General features: G+C 48.8%; 1 protein-coding gene across 1 annotated transcript in view; it reads left to right on the top strand.

Annotated features, from left to right (window-relative positions):
- Positions 1 to 7,056: 7,056 nt before the first annotated feature.
- Positions 7,057 to 17,370, top strand: part of DNAJC4 (DnaJ heat shock protein family (Hsp40) member C4) — a 42,553-nt gene continuing 32,239 nt past the window's right edge. Inside the window, exons 1-2 of the mRNA XM_056853633.1 lie at positions 7,057 to 7,148; positions 10,304 to 10,403. Of these exons, the coding sequence (XP_056709611.1) occupies positions 7,057 to 7,148; positions 10,304 to 10,403 (192 nt within the window). The remainder of the gene's footprint in view (positions 7,149 to 10,303; positions 10,404 to 17,370) is intronic.

Here is a 17,370-nt window from a genome sequence, read left to right as displayed (position 1 = left end):
CCGCAGGTTTTAGTGTGATCGATTGATTTAGGAAGTTAAGGGAGTCGCTCTGTTTGTTCTGCTGAATCTTCACAAGCTGCCATGGGGTTTTTTTGTGTGCAGAACAGTAGCCACCCAGTGTGGGCCACCCAGCCGAACACAGCCCTCCAGCCACCAATGCTTATGCATATTTATTTCTTATTTATATCCTGCAGGGTCTTCTCCCGCACTCCGCCTTTTATCTCTGCATCCTCCTCACTTAAGCCTTGATTTAGGCACGATGAAACGTTCTGCCATGTGAGGTCTTCTTTAAACCGGGCTGCACAAAGCAGCTACACACCTTCAAGCGATTTTGCCTCAACCTGTGTCACATTTCAACCCAGCCTAAAAAGCGCATGGCCCCCTGCCTGTTGTTCCTTTGTGAGTTTTTTCCCACCCACCCCCAATCCTCCTTGGCTCCTCATTTCCTCCAGAGAGCCCTGCCTCCACATCCTTTGCTCCCTTTAAAGCTTTGCTTGGCGTGAGGCAGAATTCACATGTGGCTCCAGCCTTTTTCTGGCCGTTGGTGTCCACGTGTGAAAAGCAGAAAGCCAGTTCTAAGGGTGTAACTACAGGGCACTGGGAGCCACAGAAAAGGGATGAAAAGCCACTACCCACCACCCTTTCCACTGGTGAAAACAGGGTGGGGTGGGGGAACTGGGAGCTCCTTCTACCCACCCTAACAATGCTCCCTCGCAGCACTGAGCGAACAAGTGCTTTTTAAGGTGAGTTCCCCCAATGTACGTCAAGTGTCGCACCCTGACCCAGTATGTCATGGAGAGCCAGCGTGATGTAGTGGTTAAGAGCGGTGGTTTGGAGTGGTGTACTCTGATCTGGAGAACCGGGTTTGATTCCCCCACTCCTCCACATGAGCGGCGGAGGCTAATCTGGTGAACTGGATTTGTTTCCCCGCTCCTCCACATGAAGCCAGCTGGGTGACCTTGGGCTAGTCACAGCTCTCTCATCCCCACCTACCTCACAGGGTGTCTGTTGTGGGGAGGGGAAGGGAAGGTGATTGTAAGCTGGTATGAGTCACCCTTAAGTGGTAGAGAAAGCCGGCATATAAAAACCAACTCTTATTCTTCATCATCATCATCATCATCATGTGTTGGGTATATCATGTAGCTTGGCTCTAAATGTGTGAGTAAAAGGTTTCTGAATCGATCAGTGGTAGCCTCATGGGAGCTGGATGTGCTAATCACATTTCAGCCTTCCTGTGCTTTTTTCAACACATGTGTGTTTTCCATTGCAGTTTCAGACTGCAGTCCTGTGTGCGCTTACTTATTTGTTTATTGTTTGACTTCATTTATCCCCTGCCTTTCTCCCCAAAGCAGCTTACCTCGTTTTCTTCTCCTCCGTTTTATCCTCACAACAACCCAGCGAGGTAGGTTAGGCTGAGATTATGTGACTGGCCCAGTGAGCCTCTATGGAAGAGGGGGGATTCAAACCTGGGTCTCCTAGATCCTAGTCCGGCAGTCGATCTAACTACTACCCCATGCTGGAAATATGTCCAAAATTGCATGTGTGCTGTGAAGCTCAGGAAAGTTGAGATGCGATTGTGAACCCACCTTCCTGCACGGCCACCCATCATTCGATTAAAAAAACCGAGACTCCCGCATTGGAACAGCCTCTCTGTTTTTTGCACGTGCGACCTCTCATTATACTCGGTAGGATTCACCTTTCTAATAAATGTGCAAGCCCCTTAGGCTGTTCAATACCGCTGTCATTCAAGACAAATGCTTTTCTACAGTCACCGTTGGAATCAATCGGAAGAAGAATCGCCAAGTGCTCAGTACGTCAAGATGATTTTAATAACAATCATTAATTAACTTGGCATTGGGTGGACATCTCTGACTCAGGGAGTTGAAGCAGTTTGCTATAAATACACCCGGCAGCAGTGGCATCTGAGAGTTTGGTGGGGGCCAGCTTCGCAAGGGCCGTTTGCTCGCACGTGTGGAAAACGCAGATCATTTCTTAACAAGCTTTTTCATTAGCCTTAACCCTTAGCAGTAATCTCTCCCCCACCCACCCCAGCATGGAAAAAGCAGCGCTTAGGGACGCCAGAGAAGGCTGAGCGGGGGGGGGGGGGGAGTCGGAACATGATCTCTGTAAATTGGCATCACAAGGACGCCGCTGTCTGCCATTCTTTGTAATATTTGATCCAAGGCCGCTCCATTTATTCATCCAGTTATATTTTTAACTTCAGAACAAAAATTCATGGTTATCAGAGTGGGGCAGGAACGGCAGGGTGAGAACGCGAGCTGCAGAATGCATCTTTGCAAAGCCAGACAGACAAAGCGATCCATTTTTATCTGTAAATGGCAGAAAAATGACAGCAATCCATGACCTCCTCGAGCAGGTCCGCCTCGCTTAGCACCTTTCTAATTTTGTTATTTATTTTTGGCTGAGAAGGTTTCCAAAGCCCCAGTGCTTGTTTGCCTAAGCGCTGCATCTGTTGGGGGGTCAGCCACGTGTGAATTTCATGAATGTGAATTTTGTGACGGCTTGTGGATTTTTTCCTCCCCCTCCTCTGGATTGCGGGGCAGCTAGCTGAGCTGGGCTCCCAAGATGGCGAGGAATCGTTCCAGGAGAAAGGGCAGGGGAGGCGGGTTGACAGGTTTGCGAGGATGGGATGTGACAGAGGAAGGGTCTCGGTCTGTTGCTGTGGCAACCAATTAACTCTCTGAGGGGGGGGAGATGCAAATGGAAATCGCGTCCTAGGTAATCTGGCTCCCAATTAAGGAGGCGCCCGGCTGAAGTCGAGCTCCCTGTTTACAGTGGGCACTTCAAGGTCAGAATGAGATATGGCAGCATTCTCCAGGAATTTGTTGTCGTCTGGCTGTGCGGCGATATGAAGAGTGACTACCTGATTGAAGCCGCATTCACCCGGGAGCGGACTGGGGGCCAAATTTAGCACACAAATTTAGCATTTGGTCCACCTTGGCATACTATTTCCCATGTGCAGGGAGGTTTTTTAATTGCCTCTGAGTTGTAGCATGCAGACATGCAACCTGCGAGAGAGCCAGCATGGTGTAGTGGTTAAGAGTGGTGGTTTGGAGCGGTGGACTCTGATCTGGACAACCGGGTTTGATTCCCCACTCCTCCACATGAGCGGTGGCCCCTAATCTGGTGAACCGGGTTGGTTTCCCCACTCCTACACATGGCCAGCTGGGTGAGCTTGGGCCAATCTCTCAGCCCCACCTACCTCACTGGGTGTCTGTTGTGGGGAGGGGAAGGGAAAGGTGATAGTAAGCTAGTTTGATTCTTCCTTAAGTGGTAGAGAAAGTTGGCATATAAAAACCAACTCTTCTTCTTCTGGGTTAGTTAGTATTTTAAAAGGGAAGCAGGGCAGGGGAAAGGCACTGGCGGTCGCTGCCTGAGGAGCTGGCAGGGTGGCACTGTATCTGCCATTGTCCTTCGAATAGCTGCCAGACGCTGGCTTGGAACCTGCCCCACTGTATTAATCTTGGCTCCCCTTTGGTCTCCTTGGCTGAGTTCTGTGTTTCCCACATTGCTGCATCAGCAGTGGATCCTTAACAAAAGCCCTCATTTCCCTCACCACCTGCCTGGAGCCTGCCAGAAGCCTGCCCAGGCATATGCTGGCTCTAAACTTGACCCCTGAAGCTGCGTTCACACAAATAAAGGCAAGTGAGCAAAGTGTGCAGGGGTTTCCCAGTTCTGCCATTGCAATCACCCTACAAACTGAGATCAAGCAGAAGGACAGCGGTCGGCCCTCGGTCGCGCCGTGAAGTTTATAACTGAGTGGGGCCCAACCCTGTACCCCACAGGGCTTGTTGCTTAAAAGCTTCTGCCATGCATATTTTCAGTTCAGTTCAGTTTATTTACAGTCATTTGACCAGCAAGTATCAGTACAAAATTACAATTGTAAAACCCCAACTGAGGACCTCCGTATCTCACTGGCTACGTAACAGAACTTTGCCACTGAATAAGAGATAAAAGCATCTTTATCGTCTAATAAAAAATTAACAATAAAATCATTCGAATGGCTGACATTTCTAAAATTTCTAGTCAGCACAGGTAAAATCATCTTATTTCTAACCTCCCAATAAAATTCACAGTGTAATAAAACATGTATAATTGACTCAATTGAATTAAAATTACGGGCATAATCTGGCCTCTACAGGTATATGCTGAAATCTCCCACTGGCCGTGCGTATTTTGTCAACAAGTATCTCCTTATTGCCCTGACCTGGATATCCCCAGGCTAGCCTGATTTCCTCAGATCTCAGAAGCTAGGTAAGGTCAGCCCTGGTTAGTACTTGGATGGGAGACCACCAAGGAAGTCCAGGATCGCTATGCAGAGGAAGGCAGTGGCAAACCACCTCCGTTAGTCTCTTGCCTTGAAAACCCTACTGGGTCGCCATAAGTTGGCTGCAACTTGACCGCACTTTATACACACACACATACACACACACACCTCCTTATTACATAGGGCTCATGCGCCTTCTTGGATAAGCCAATGGGAGCTGGGGTTGCGTGGTGGGTAAGGCTTGGTTCAAACATAATGCCAAGCCATGGTTTCACACCCTAACAAATACGACTGACTCTCTCTCTCTCTCCCTCTCTCCCTCAGGCCTATTTGTGTTGTGAGCAAGTGAGCCTCAGGCCTGTTTGTGTCCTGTCTGACTCTCCAGGTCAAGTGGGAAGCAGTTTTCCTCCAGGCCAGATTGGCCAGAGATACTGGAGGGGGGATTTTTTGGCCATCTTCTGGGCATGGAGTAGGGGTCACTGGGGTGTGTGCGGGGAGGTAGTTGTGAATTTCCTGCATTGTACAGGGGGTTGGACTAGATGATCCTGGTGGTCCCTTCCAACTCTATGATTCTATGTTTCTAAGGTCAGTATGTGGTCTTAGCCAAGTCACTACTTTCTGAACCTCAGTCCTGCAGTCTGAGATGTGGGGTCAGTAACACTGGCCTGCCTTACAGGGCTTTGATAACAATTAGTGCTGTCATGTTGGTGCAAGTCTTTGATGACCACAAGAGTTGTAGTACTATTTTTATTCAAGTATTGATATGTGCTGGAAATCGCAAACTTTTGTTATCAATCTAGAGAATGTACAGATACAACTAGAGACCTTTGCAGACCACAATCCATTAGTAGCAACTTGGCAACAAAACAGAGGCAGAAGGGGAAGATGGAGATTAAATGATAATCTACTACAAGAAGACACAATTAAAATGTAGAAAAGACACAGAAGAATTTTGTAGATTAAGCAATACAGCTGATACCACCATTGCAACCATTTGGGAAACCAGTAAGGCTTATATGAGAGGGAACTTAATAGCCATTGCTTCAAAAAAAGAAAGAAAGGACAATTGGAGCAAACCAAGAAAATAATGGACAGAATTCAAATGCTGAAGGAACAGCATAAAAATTGCCTTAATAAAGAAACTTTAACTGAGATTAAGCAATTAAGAAACAAATTAGATATGCTTGAAACTGAGAAGATATAGAAGAAATTAAGATTTTTAAACAGAAGCTTTTTGAACATGCGGACAAACCTGGAAGATATCTGGCACATTATTTAAGGAAAGAAACAGAAAGAAGAAAGATAACGAGTGAAGAAAGGAGATAATAATTTATTGTTTATTATATCATTGTCGAAGGCTTTCACGGTCAGAGTTCATTGGTTCTTGTGGGTTATCCGGGCTGTGTAACCGTGGTCTTGGTATTTTCTTTCCTGATGTTTCGCCAGCAGCTGTGGCAGGCATCTTCAGAGGAGTAACACTGAAGGACAGTGTCTCTCAGTGTCAAGTGTGTAGGAAGAGTAATATATAGTCAGAAAGGGGTTGGGTTTGAGCTGAATCATTGTCCTGCAAAAAGTATCAAAGGTAATGTGCTAATCATTGTCCTGTAAGTATCAAGATAATGTGCTAATGAGGGTGTGGTATGTTAATATGGAACCATTGTATCCTGAAGTGATCTGTTGATGTGTGAAATCCAAAGCTAATCTGCATGGCTATTGTTGACTGTAGTCTTTGTTAGTCTGGAGGTTTTCAGGACAGGAAGCCAAGCCTTATTCATTCTTAAACTCTCCTCTTTTCTGTTAAAGTTGTGCTGATGTTTATGAATTTCAATGGCTTCTCTGTGCAATCTGACAAAATAGTTGGTAGAATTGTCCAGCCTTTCAGTGTCTTGGAATAAGACCCTGTGTCCTGTTTGGGTCAGTCCATGTTCAGCCACTGCTGATTTCTCAGGTTGGCCAAGTCTGCAGTATCTTTCATGCAGATTAGCTTTGGATTTCACACATCAACAGATCACTTCAGGATACAATGGTTCCATATTAACATACCACACCCTCATTAGCACATTATCTTGATACTTACAGGACAATGATTAGCACATTACCTTTGATACTTTTTGCAGGACAATGATTTAGCTCAACCCAACCCCTTTCTGACTATATATTACTCTTCCTACACACTTGACACTGAGAGACACTGTCCTTCCGTGTTACTCCTCTGAAGATGCCTGCCACAGCTGCTGGCGAAACGTCAGGAAAGAAAATACCAAGACCACGGTTACACAGCCCGGATAACCCACAAGAACCAATATTATATCATTGTTTATTATATGTATACTCTTTCATCTCTTTGTTTCGATGTAATTGTAATTGTTGTGATATGGTTTCTACTTTTTCCTTGTTTTGCTTATATTTATAAAAAAATCCTTTTTTTTTTAAAGAGCTGTAATACCATTGTCTCTATTCAGCGTCATTGTTGCACCTTACAGGGCCTTACAAAGTCGCACATGTGACGAAGGGGTAGGTCCCTTCCCCTGAGGTGAGGTGAGCGTAAGATGTCAAACAGCCGGTGGCCAGAATGACAGGCAGGGGGCGAAATGTTTGTGGGGAAGAGCTTGCGATAAGCCCTTCAATCTTGGGTGAAGTTGGGAAAGAGGTGCTCAGTCGCATTATTAAACGTAATAACTCCAGTTGCCTCTTGGTGCTCTTTCCCAGCCATCGTCGACCTGCTGCCTCCGAGAAGCTGGGTGTGGTGGTGCTCCTGGAGGCCGAAGATGACTTCAGCCCTTCCCTGTCTCATCTGCAGATGCTGCCGACCATGTCAAAGTGCTGGGCTCCGGGCGTTCTCAACCACCCTCTGCAACGGGTGAGCTCAATCCCCATCCTGCGTGGCGTAGTGGTTAAGAGCGGCAGACTCTAATCTGGTGAACCAGGTTGGTTTCCCCACTCGTACACATGAAGCCAGCTGGGTGACCTTGGGCTAGTCACAGCTCTCTCTGAACTCCCCCTCAAATGGCAGTCTTCAAGGAGCAGCTGGATGAACACTAGTCAGAGATGCTTTAGGCTGATCCTGCATTGAGCCATGGGGGGTTGGACTAGATGGCCTGTATGGCCCCTTCCAATCTATGATTATATGGTTTTATGGAACACTGGTCTGATCCAGCAGGCTCATCTTATGTTCTTATCATTTGTGTGGAACTAATGGCTCAGAGATGCGGCGACAGCCAATTGTGTTAGGTGGACTGAAAAGGGGGGGGACAGATTTATGGAGGATACGTCTGTCGCTGCTACGATAGCTGAACATAAGAACACAACTAGACCCCTAAATTCAGAGGCAGAGTACCTCTGATTGTTAAGTGTTGGGGAGCAGTCAGGAGGTGTGGGCTACCATCTGTGGACCCTGGTTATGGGTTTCCCTGTGGCAGCTGCCTGCCCTCACATACACTACTGGGGGCAAAAGCGGTCACTTCCATGAAGTATCTGGCTGTCCCTGTCGGGAACTGAATACTGGCCTAGATGGACCTTTGATTCAATCCTGTAAGATGATTCTGATATTCCATTTCGGTGGAACGTTCTCCACGGGGACTGTTTCACAAAACGTCATTCCAAAAGGGCTTCTAAATGCTGAAACCGCCAGGCTGAAAGATGCCCAGAGAAGCAAATGGGCAGAGAACACGCCGTGGGTCTAAATACATGGCACCTTCACCAGTACCACTCTTCTCATAGTACACGAGAAGACACCCTAGAGAGCTGGGGGAACGACACACAACAGAGCACGTTCCTCTTCCCAACACACGTATACCAAACGCGAAAGAACAGGAGGTTCATCACAAACTTAAGAGGACTGGGCTGGAAAGGGTATTTATAACATTCGCCAGCTGTGTATATAATATCTCCTGAATCAGCCAACCAAAGTGCTTCCCTGTTATCAGGACAGCTTGGAAGGTGGGAGAATTGCCAGCAGAAGGGAGGTTTTGCCTTTCCCTCCTCGCCCCCCAGTGCTCCCCTGTTATTCTGGGAATAAATCTTGCTAATTCAACCAGAGTAAATAATTGTTTTATTTAAACAGGTGTGGCACTGAGGCACGGGTGGTGTGATGCTCTCTGCTGCTGGACACAGCCACGGAAGGGATGGGAAAACGAGGATGGGGTGATACTCTGAGCAAGTCTGTATCCACACCTGGAGCACGTGCTTTCCAACTCTCTGGGTCCTGGTGACACAGCCTGAAACACAGCAGGCAGAAGGTCTCTCCAGATCAGGCTGCCAGTTTTCATATCAGGCTTGGCCAATCGAGAGGCTTCATACTGCCTGCCGATTCCAGGGGCCCAAGATGCATGTGTGCATTTGCATTTATTTATTTATGCCCCACTTTTCTCCCCAGTTCCAACTCAAGGTGGCTTAGGAAACTGTTTCCCCTCCTCCGTTTTCTCAAAACAACCCTGTGAGGTAGGCCAGGCTGAGAGTGTGATAAGCCCAAGGTCACCCAGGAAGTTTCCATGGTAGAACGGGATTCGAACCTGGATCACCCAGGTTCTTAGTCTGCCACTCTATCTACTACACCTCACTAGCTCTCCCTGAATATCATGTGAACACATGAAGCTGCCTTATACTGAAGCAGACCCTTGGTCCATCCAAGTCAGTATTGCCTACTCAGACCGGTAGCGGCTCTCCAGGGTCTCAGGCAGAGGTCCTTCACATCACCTACCTGCCTAGTCCCATTAACTGGAGATGCTGGGGATTGAACCTGGGACCTTCTGCATGCCAAGCAGAGGCTCAACCACTGAGCCATAGCCCCTCCCCATTTGTGCCTGAAGAGAGCTCCAAGGCTCTCCATCCCAGGTAGGCCACTAGCCAGGTCTGAAGAAGAAGAAGAAAAGGGAGTTGGTTTTTATATGCCGACTTTCTCTACCACTTAAGGAAGAATCAAACTGGCTCTCAATCACCTTCCCTTTCCCCTCCCCACAACAGGCACCCTGTGAGGTAGGTGGGGCTGAGAGAGTTCAGAGAGAGTGCATCCCTAAGCAGCCAGTATCACTGCAGAACTACTCTTATTGTAAACAATTTTTAACTAATATCCAGCTGATACCTTTCCACCTTTACTCACTATTGCAAGTCCTATCCTCTGCTCTGCTGCTGACAGAAACAGCTCCCTGCCCTCTTCTAAGTGACAGAGAGTGGAGTGCAATCGTGTACAACCCCTCAACCTCCTCTTCTCCAGACTGAACTTTCCCAAGTCCCTCAGCTTTTCCTCGCAGGGCTTGGTCTCCAGGCCCCTGATCATCCTCGTTGCTCTCCTCTGCACCTTCTTCGTTCTGTCCATTTTTGAAGTAAGGCCTCCAGAACTGCACGCAGTACTCCAGGTCTGGCCTGACCAATGCAGTGTACAACAAGAGTATGATACCTTGCGATTTGGATGTTATGCCTCTGTTGATACATCCCAAGACCGCATTAGCCTTTTTTGCCGCTGCATCACACTGACTGCTCATATTTTTCTTAAAGTCCACCCGAACCCCAAGATGCTGCCTCTGTGGATGGAGGCTTCCTTCAGTCCCCATGGCTCGTAGCCATTGATGGGCCTCTCCTCCATGAATCCATCGATGATTTCTTATTTGTCCCTCCTACTAGCGCCTGTGCAGCCCCTCTGTTTCCACATGTGAAGGTCCATACGATGATGACTCTCCTGCCACAGCCGTTCCTGCAACTCTCCTGTCCACTAGCGTGGTGTAGTGGTTAAGAGCAGTGGTTTGGAGCAGTGGAGTCTGATCTGGAGAACCGGGTTTGATTCCCCACTCCTCCACATGAGCGGCGGTGAACTGGATTTGTTTCCCCACTCCTACACACGAAACCAGCTGGGTGATCTTGAGCTAGTCACAGCTCTCTTAGAGCTCTCTCAGCCTCACCTACCTTGCAGGGTGTCTGTTGTGGGGAGGGGGAGGGAAGGTGATTGTAAGCTGATTTGAGTCTCCCTTAAGTGGTAGAGAAAGTCAGCATAGAAAAACCAAGTCTTCTTCTTCCTCTCAGGTCTCCAGCCAGGAACAGCAACTACTACGATTTGCTGGGAATCAAACCAGATGCCACCTTGGAGGAGATCAAGCAGGCCTTCTTCACCAAGTCCAAGAAGGTACGTTACAAACAGAGTGGGTGGGAGTGGGGATTGCCCTTTGGCTGGGCCAGGCTAGGAATATTTGCAGGTGGAAGCGACAGCCCCCGTGGCAGATAGAGCCAAATACTGGGGGGGGTGGGGTGCTGTGACTTCTAGATCAGACTGTCGAGGGAGAAGGTTTTGTGGGCCGCTGCACTTTCTGTTGCAACAGGGGCCCGGCAACATGTTCGAACATACTCCTTTTGTTATTGCTGCTGCCCCCTCTCCCTCTGAGGGTCTTGGCTGTGGCTGAAAAACCGCTTTGCTGCAAATTGAGGAATTGCGCTGAACGTAGGCCTGTCTTTGCAAAGCAGGCAGGCACTGCAGCTGGTCCAGAATGTGGCAGCTAAGATGTCATTGGCGGTTCTGCGTCACCGGCTCCTAGTTTCCGGGCCCAGTTCAAAGCTCTGCTATTAAGCCTTGAAGCCATCATTGGTCTGGGGCCAGTGTATCGTAAGGTTTATCTTCTGTTTGGGCCTGCCTGTTTACTCAGATCAGCTTCAGAGGTCCTGCTTTATGATCTGAATTAGGCGGACCTGTGTACTGATCCAGTAGGGCCGTTGTAGTTACAGTTTGGTGGGAAGGTGGCATCTACATTTTAAATAAATGAATTTGGAACAGAAATGAGCAGGCCAAGAGGAGCTTCTTAACCTTTCCCCACTTGCAGATTCCCTGTCCTGCATTGCCGTCGGACTCAATTGTTATGAGGGCCGGATATGACATAAATGCCACTTGGTCGGGTCAGGCCGGGCCATGCCTCGCCAGCTCATATCGAGAGTGGGCAGGTGGCTGCCTCGGCTGGCTTGCGGGCTAGATAAGAGCTCCCAAGGGGCCGGATCCGGTCTGCGGGCCTTATGTTTGACACCCCTGCTTTAACCACTCCTGCCAGGCGTGTCATCTAGAATAGTAGTTCTGTCGGTGGTCTCTGTGCCACCCCCACCCTGAGGGCCCCAGCCCGTGGGTTTGAAGACCGTTGGTATGGAGCTTGTTAGTGTCATGCCGGACTTCCTGATGTTTATTTTAGAGGTGGTGCAGGCCAGGGTCCTCCCTTCATCAGCCTCTCCCCTCGTCAGACCTCTGGTCCGAGCGAGGGGTGTTTTCCCACCAGGGCTTTCTCCGGCACATGCCCCATCTACAAAATGGAAGCCCAGTTCTCATTTGTTTCAGTAGGGCTTTCTCTGGAGAACTCCCCCGTGGATTGCACCGACTCCCTTACTCTTGAATGGAGAACTGTGGGTGTGTCAAGGAGGGATCTGGTGACTTTCATTTTCTCAGAGAGAATAATCTCTGATGCATCTTGAAATCTGTTTTTCGCTCGCTGCCATCACATCTAATTAATTCTCCAGCGCCTGCTTGCCTCCCGCTTCAAGTAGGCTACAAACTGCAGACTTTGCCTGCCGTTAAACATTTTTTCCCCTTCCTCTCCCCCTCCTCCTCTTCATTTTTTCCCCCATCCAGCCTGGATTCAGAGTTCTGAGAAATGCGAACGCTTGCACAATAGCTTGTGACAATTTCATTAGTTGTAATGAAAAGGTGTTACGCTGCTCTAGGTCTTTTGGGAATCCCTCCCCCCCCCCCTCCTCCAAGGTACCGGTCTTTAGCCCAGCAGAACCAAAGGGATTATGGAGCTGATGGAATAATTGTAGGAAACATGGCAGGCTGCTTTTGAAGGGAAAGACAGCAATGAAGCCTGGAGCGTGTCTTTAGAATGAAATAAATCCAGTGACCCGTTCCGCAGCCCTTTGCCTCCAGGCGTATTTGGGGTGTCTTCTTGAGTTTCTCCTCCCTCTTCTTTCCTGAAGAGGGCAGTGTTGGGCCAGAAGTGTGCTGGAGCGACTTTCTGTAGGAAAACCAGCCCTTTTTTATCTGTTCTGGTCGAGGTTTTAATTTGTCTGGCTGTGTGAGGAGAGAATGAGAAATAGAGACACCTGTGTTTGTAATCAAGAAACACTTGTGCTTTCCATAAGAAGGTGTCCCAGTTTGGGGCTCACAGTTTGCTTTTAGCACGTCTGGTTCCCCGAGCAAACTGAGACTGTACCCCAGAACCTTTTGAAATATTGGAAAGTGCTTGGAGCATAGAATCATAGAGTTGGAAGGGTCCACCAGTGTCATCAAGTCCAACCCCCTGCACAATGCAGGAAATTCACAACTACCTCCCCCACACACCCCCAGTGACCCCTACTCCATGCCCAGAAGATGGCCAAGATGACCTCCCTCTCATCATCTGCCTAAGGTCATAGAATCAGCACTGCTGACAGATGGCCATCTAACCTCTTCTTAAAAACCTCCAGGGAAGGAGAGCTTACCACCTCCTGAGGAAGCCTGTCCTCTGAGGAACCGCTCTAACTGTTAAAAATTCTTCCTAATGTCTAGACAGAAGCCCGTTTGATTTAATTTCAACCCGTTGGTTCTGGTCTGACCTTCTGGGGCAACAGAAAACAACTCGGCACCATCCTCTATATGACAGCCTTTCAAGAACTTGAAGATGGTTATCATATCACAGTCTTCTCCTCTTCAGGCTAAACATACCCAGCTCCTTCAACCTTTCCTCATAGGACTTGGTCTCCAGACCCCTCACCATCTTTGTTGCCCTCCTCTGGACACGATCCAGCTTGTCTACATCCTTCTTAAATTGTGGTGCCCCAAACTGAACACAATACTCTAGGTGAGGTCCTGGACCACAAGTAGTCAGCCTTGCCAGAAACTGCCAGAGACCCCCAACTGACATCCCAATGATGGGGAAATCTCTAGCCAGCCCTGGGGGGATGCTTGTCAGGTGATTGAGGGAACATCCTTCTGCATCACAGATAAGGGTGTCCCCACCCCATCAGGTATTTCTGACGGCTTGCCAAGGTGCCTCCAAGGGAGGAGGCAGAGCCGTGCAAGGCTGGGAAGCTCTTTAGACCATTTTGATGTGGCTGGAAGACATTTCACAGAGCAGTTAGTTAATTCTATTGCTTTAAGTTACATCTTCTACATTGGGTTGGATGAGATGGCATTGGCTGTCAGATTGGTGGGGCCAAAATGTTTTCAGATCCCATCGTCTCTACACAGTAGGGCTTAAAGTGATTTCTCGGTGGTGTGCTTCCTTCCTTGCATCTTGAAAACAAGCCTATGCCCCGGGGAAAAGAAGTGCTTTCAGGTAGGATTGAGTGTTTCCTAATGTCTGGGTGCCCGTATTTCTACACTGTGCAAACACAGAATTTAGTGACTGGTGTAGAATTGTGAGAATCTCACCCTTCATTAAAAAAACTGTTTCCAGACCTCATGACTACAAAGATCTATGTAGAATCATAGAGATGGAAGGGACCACCAGGGTCATCTAGTCCAACCTTTTGCACAATGCAGGAAATTCACAACTACACTCCCCCCCCAACTCCCTGTGACCCCTGCTCCATGCCCAGAAGATGGTCAAGATGCCCTCCCTCTCATGATCTGCCTAAGAATCAGCATTGCTGGCAGATGGCCATCTAGCCTCTGCTTAAAAACCTGCAGGGAAGGAGAGCTCACCACCTGCCGAAGAAGCCTGTTCCACTGAGGAATCGCTCTAACTGTTAGAAAAATATGGACAGTATCTGATGTCTAGTAGTAGAAGATGCAAGGATAATCTCCTTCCTGCTCTTTGCCACTACTCCCTTCCTTCTGCTTTATTATTCCAGCCAGTCTCATCCGAAATGCTAAGGTATTTGCCGAAATCCATTTGTTGTCAATGGACAGCACTGGGCGAATCGATCACTTGTATGCGCACAGCAGCATAATCTTTGAGTGCCAAACTGGGGCTCTCATGACCTGGAATTTGAACATTTGGGGGATGCAGAATGCCCAGCCGTTGTAGTAGTAGCTCCCGCAACACGCCCTGCTCAGAGGATTCTGAAGTAGATTCTCTCCTCCCCGGGCTCTCCCACCATCTGCCTGCAGCTGTCTCTGTCCCTCTGAAGCCGCAAGAAACGACATCTCGGCCCCAGGCCCAGCCTTCCCCCAGAAAGGAATCTGGAAAGCCCCAGTATTTAATTGACCGCTTCCAAGTAGCACTTCGCCCTCCCAGCTTGCTGTCAAGGGGACGCTCTTAACTTCTGGAAGAGGTTGGGTCCCCAGTAGCAGCATCGGGCGGGAGGGGGGGTTTCCGAACCGAGCTCTGGGCCAGGGAGGAAGAGGGTTTCAGACTCAGTTGCTGTGGCGAGGGTGAGGCAGAGATGGTGGGTAGAGTTGTGAACACCCTGAGCTGCCTTTTACCGATTCATGCCGTTGACCCATCCAGCTCAACATGATCTACTGTCAACGGCAGCGGTTCTCCAGGATCTTGGATAGGGAAGGGTCTTTCCTATCACCTGCTACCTGAGATCATTTAAATGGGAGATGCTGGGGATCTTCTGCTTGTCACACAAGTGCTTTTCTACAGCCCCCTTCAAAAAAATCATAGAGTTGGAAGGGGCCATACAGGCCATCAAGTCCAACCCCCTGCTTAATGCAGGATCTGCCTAGAGCGGAGGTTCCCAAACTGTGCTCCAAGGAGCACTTGGTGCTCCGCGAAGCATCTCCTAGTGCTCTGTGAAGAGACTGGAAAGAAAAACACTACTGTCATTTGGTTTAGTATATAGGTGCGAGGTGAAAATTTGTGCTCCGTGATGAATTTCTCTCCCGAGAACTGCCCCATGACTCAAAAAGTTTGGGAAACTGGCCCAGAGCAACCCTGACAAATATGAACATCTGCTGACTGGCCATTGCCTCCTCTATCTCAGTATCATCTCCTCTGACTGGCAGTGGCCACTTGGACACTCATGGACACAGGAAGCTGCCTTGTGCTGAATGGTCCATCATGGTTGGTGTTGTCTACTACAGGGGTCTCCGACATGGGGCCTGTAGGAGAAATGGCGCCTACTGACACCTTTTCTTGTGCTCACCAGCTGTTTTTAGGAAGTGGGTGGGGCCAGGTAGGACTGTAGTCCATCAAGGCTTCTAATTGACTGTTGGAGATTTGATTGGACGTGCAGATTTTGTAAAATGTTGCTTTGGCAGCAGCTGCCACCACAGCTCAAAGATCTGCACCGTGTTACTGAAATTAAGCTCTGGCAATCATTTTGTGTCTGGCTCTGCCTCCTGCAGCAGCCATTTTGTCGCTGTGCCCACCGTGCTGTGTCAGCATTCCAAATGTGCCCGCAGGCTCAAAAAGATTGGGGACCCCTGGTCAATTCAGACTGGCAGCAGCTCTCAGGTCTATCACAGCACCTGCCACATGATACTATTTTAACTGGAGATGCTGGGGGGTTGAACCCAGGGCCTTCTTGCATGCCAAGCAGATGCTCTGCCACTCAACCATGGCCCTTGCTTGTGACTTGGGAAGGTCTTTGCCAACATTTGCTGCTTAACATCCTTTAAACTGGGGACACCGGGGATTGAACTTGGGGCCTTCTGCATGCCAGGCGGGTGTTCTACAGCTGATCCCCTTACCTGGCACAGTGGTGGAAACAGAGGCAGAAGCCTTTGGTGCTGTTCTTCTTGATTGTGTTGTTTCACCCCCTCCCCCTTTAACCAAGCTTATTTCGCAGAGTCGCTTCCCATCATCGGTCGTTCTTGACTTCCACGCACTCTAGAAATTTTGGCCTGGCCTCTTAGTCCTTTTTCTCCCGCTGAAACTAAGCCTATGTGTGACCGAACAGAACCTCCTTCAGTTGCTTCTTTGATCTTGATTTTTAGATTGTAAGCTCCTTGGATCAGGAATCTGCATTTTTGTTGTTTCTGTCCAGGGAACTATCGGGAAAAATCACATTGAAGAATGGTGCCATTCACCATACAGAAGGTCTTTCCACATGGCCCTGCCTTCTGCTGAGTCAGACCATTGGCCTATTAAGTCAGGGAGGGGCCATGGCTCAGTGGTAGAGCATCTGCTTGGCATGCAGAAGGTCCCAGGTTCAACCCCCGGCATCTCCAGTTAAAGGGACTAGGCAAGTAGGTGACGTGAAAGACCTCCGCCTGAGACCCTGGAGAGCCACTGCTGGTCTGAGTAGACAATGCTGACTTTGATGGACCAAGGGTCTGATTCAGTATAAGGCAGCTTCGTGGGTTCATGTGTCCTCTGACTGGCAGTGGGTTAGTTTAAACTTTAGTTGAGCGCACACATGAATCTGAATCAGACCATTGTTCCATCAAGGTCAGCAGTCTCAGGTGGAGGTCTTTCACATCACCTCCTCCCTGAGCCTTTTAACGGGAGATGCTGGGGATTGAACTTGAGACCTTCTGCATGCCAAGCAGATGCTCTACAGCCCCTTAGCACTCCCATGAACACATGAAGCTGCCTTATACTGAACCAGACCCTTGGTCCTTCAAAGTTATTATTGTCTACTCAGACTGGCAGCAGCTCTCCAGTGGCTCAGGTCTTTCACATCCCCTCCTATTTGAGTCTTGTAACCAGAGACGCCGGGCATTGAACCTGGGTCCTTCTGCATGCCAAGGAGATGCTCTACCATTTACCTGGGGCTTCTTCTCATCAAGCAACTGCAGCCGGTCCCCATATCCTTTGCGTTAAAGAGTAGGGCAGACAAAGGGACTCAGATGCAACCCAGGAGGTTTTGCCACTGGCTTCTGGGGAACCCACGGCAGGAGATAGGAGAGGGCTGTGTTGGACAGAGAGAAAGGGGGCTGGGGAGCCCACACAACAATTGAGCTAGACAACTGCAGTTGTAAGGAATATCCTTGCAGTTTCTCTCCCCTGGCCTCATTTTTGGGAGGAAGCATTTACAGTTTATCATGCGGGATAGTAGCCCAGTACCAGGATTAGGCTGGGATTATTATGGGCGATAAATCTGTCAGTGGACGTTTATTTAAAGCGTTTGCTGATTTTATTTAAAATAGTTGCATCCTGCATTTTTGGTCGGTGGTCCTTAAGGCGGCTTACGATCACAGCGGCGCCCCAGAGCGGTACGATAAAGCTCCCCTCCCCTCCTTCCCA

This window comes from Euleptes europaea, chromosome 7, assembly GCF_029931775.1.
Source record: "Euleptes europaea isolate rEulEur1 chromosome 7, rEulEur1.hap1, whole genome shotgun sequence".
Lineage (NCBI taxonomy): Eukaryota > Metazoa > Chordata > Lepidosauria > Squamata > Sphaerodactylidae > Euleptes > Euleptes europaea.
The sequence above is the reverse complement of the archived record's forward strand: the minus strand, read 5'-3'. Positions and strand labels throughout refer to the sequence as shown.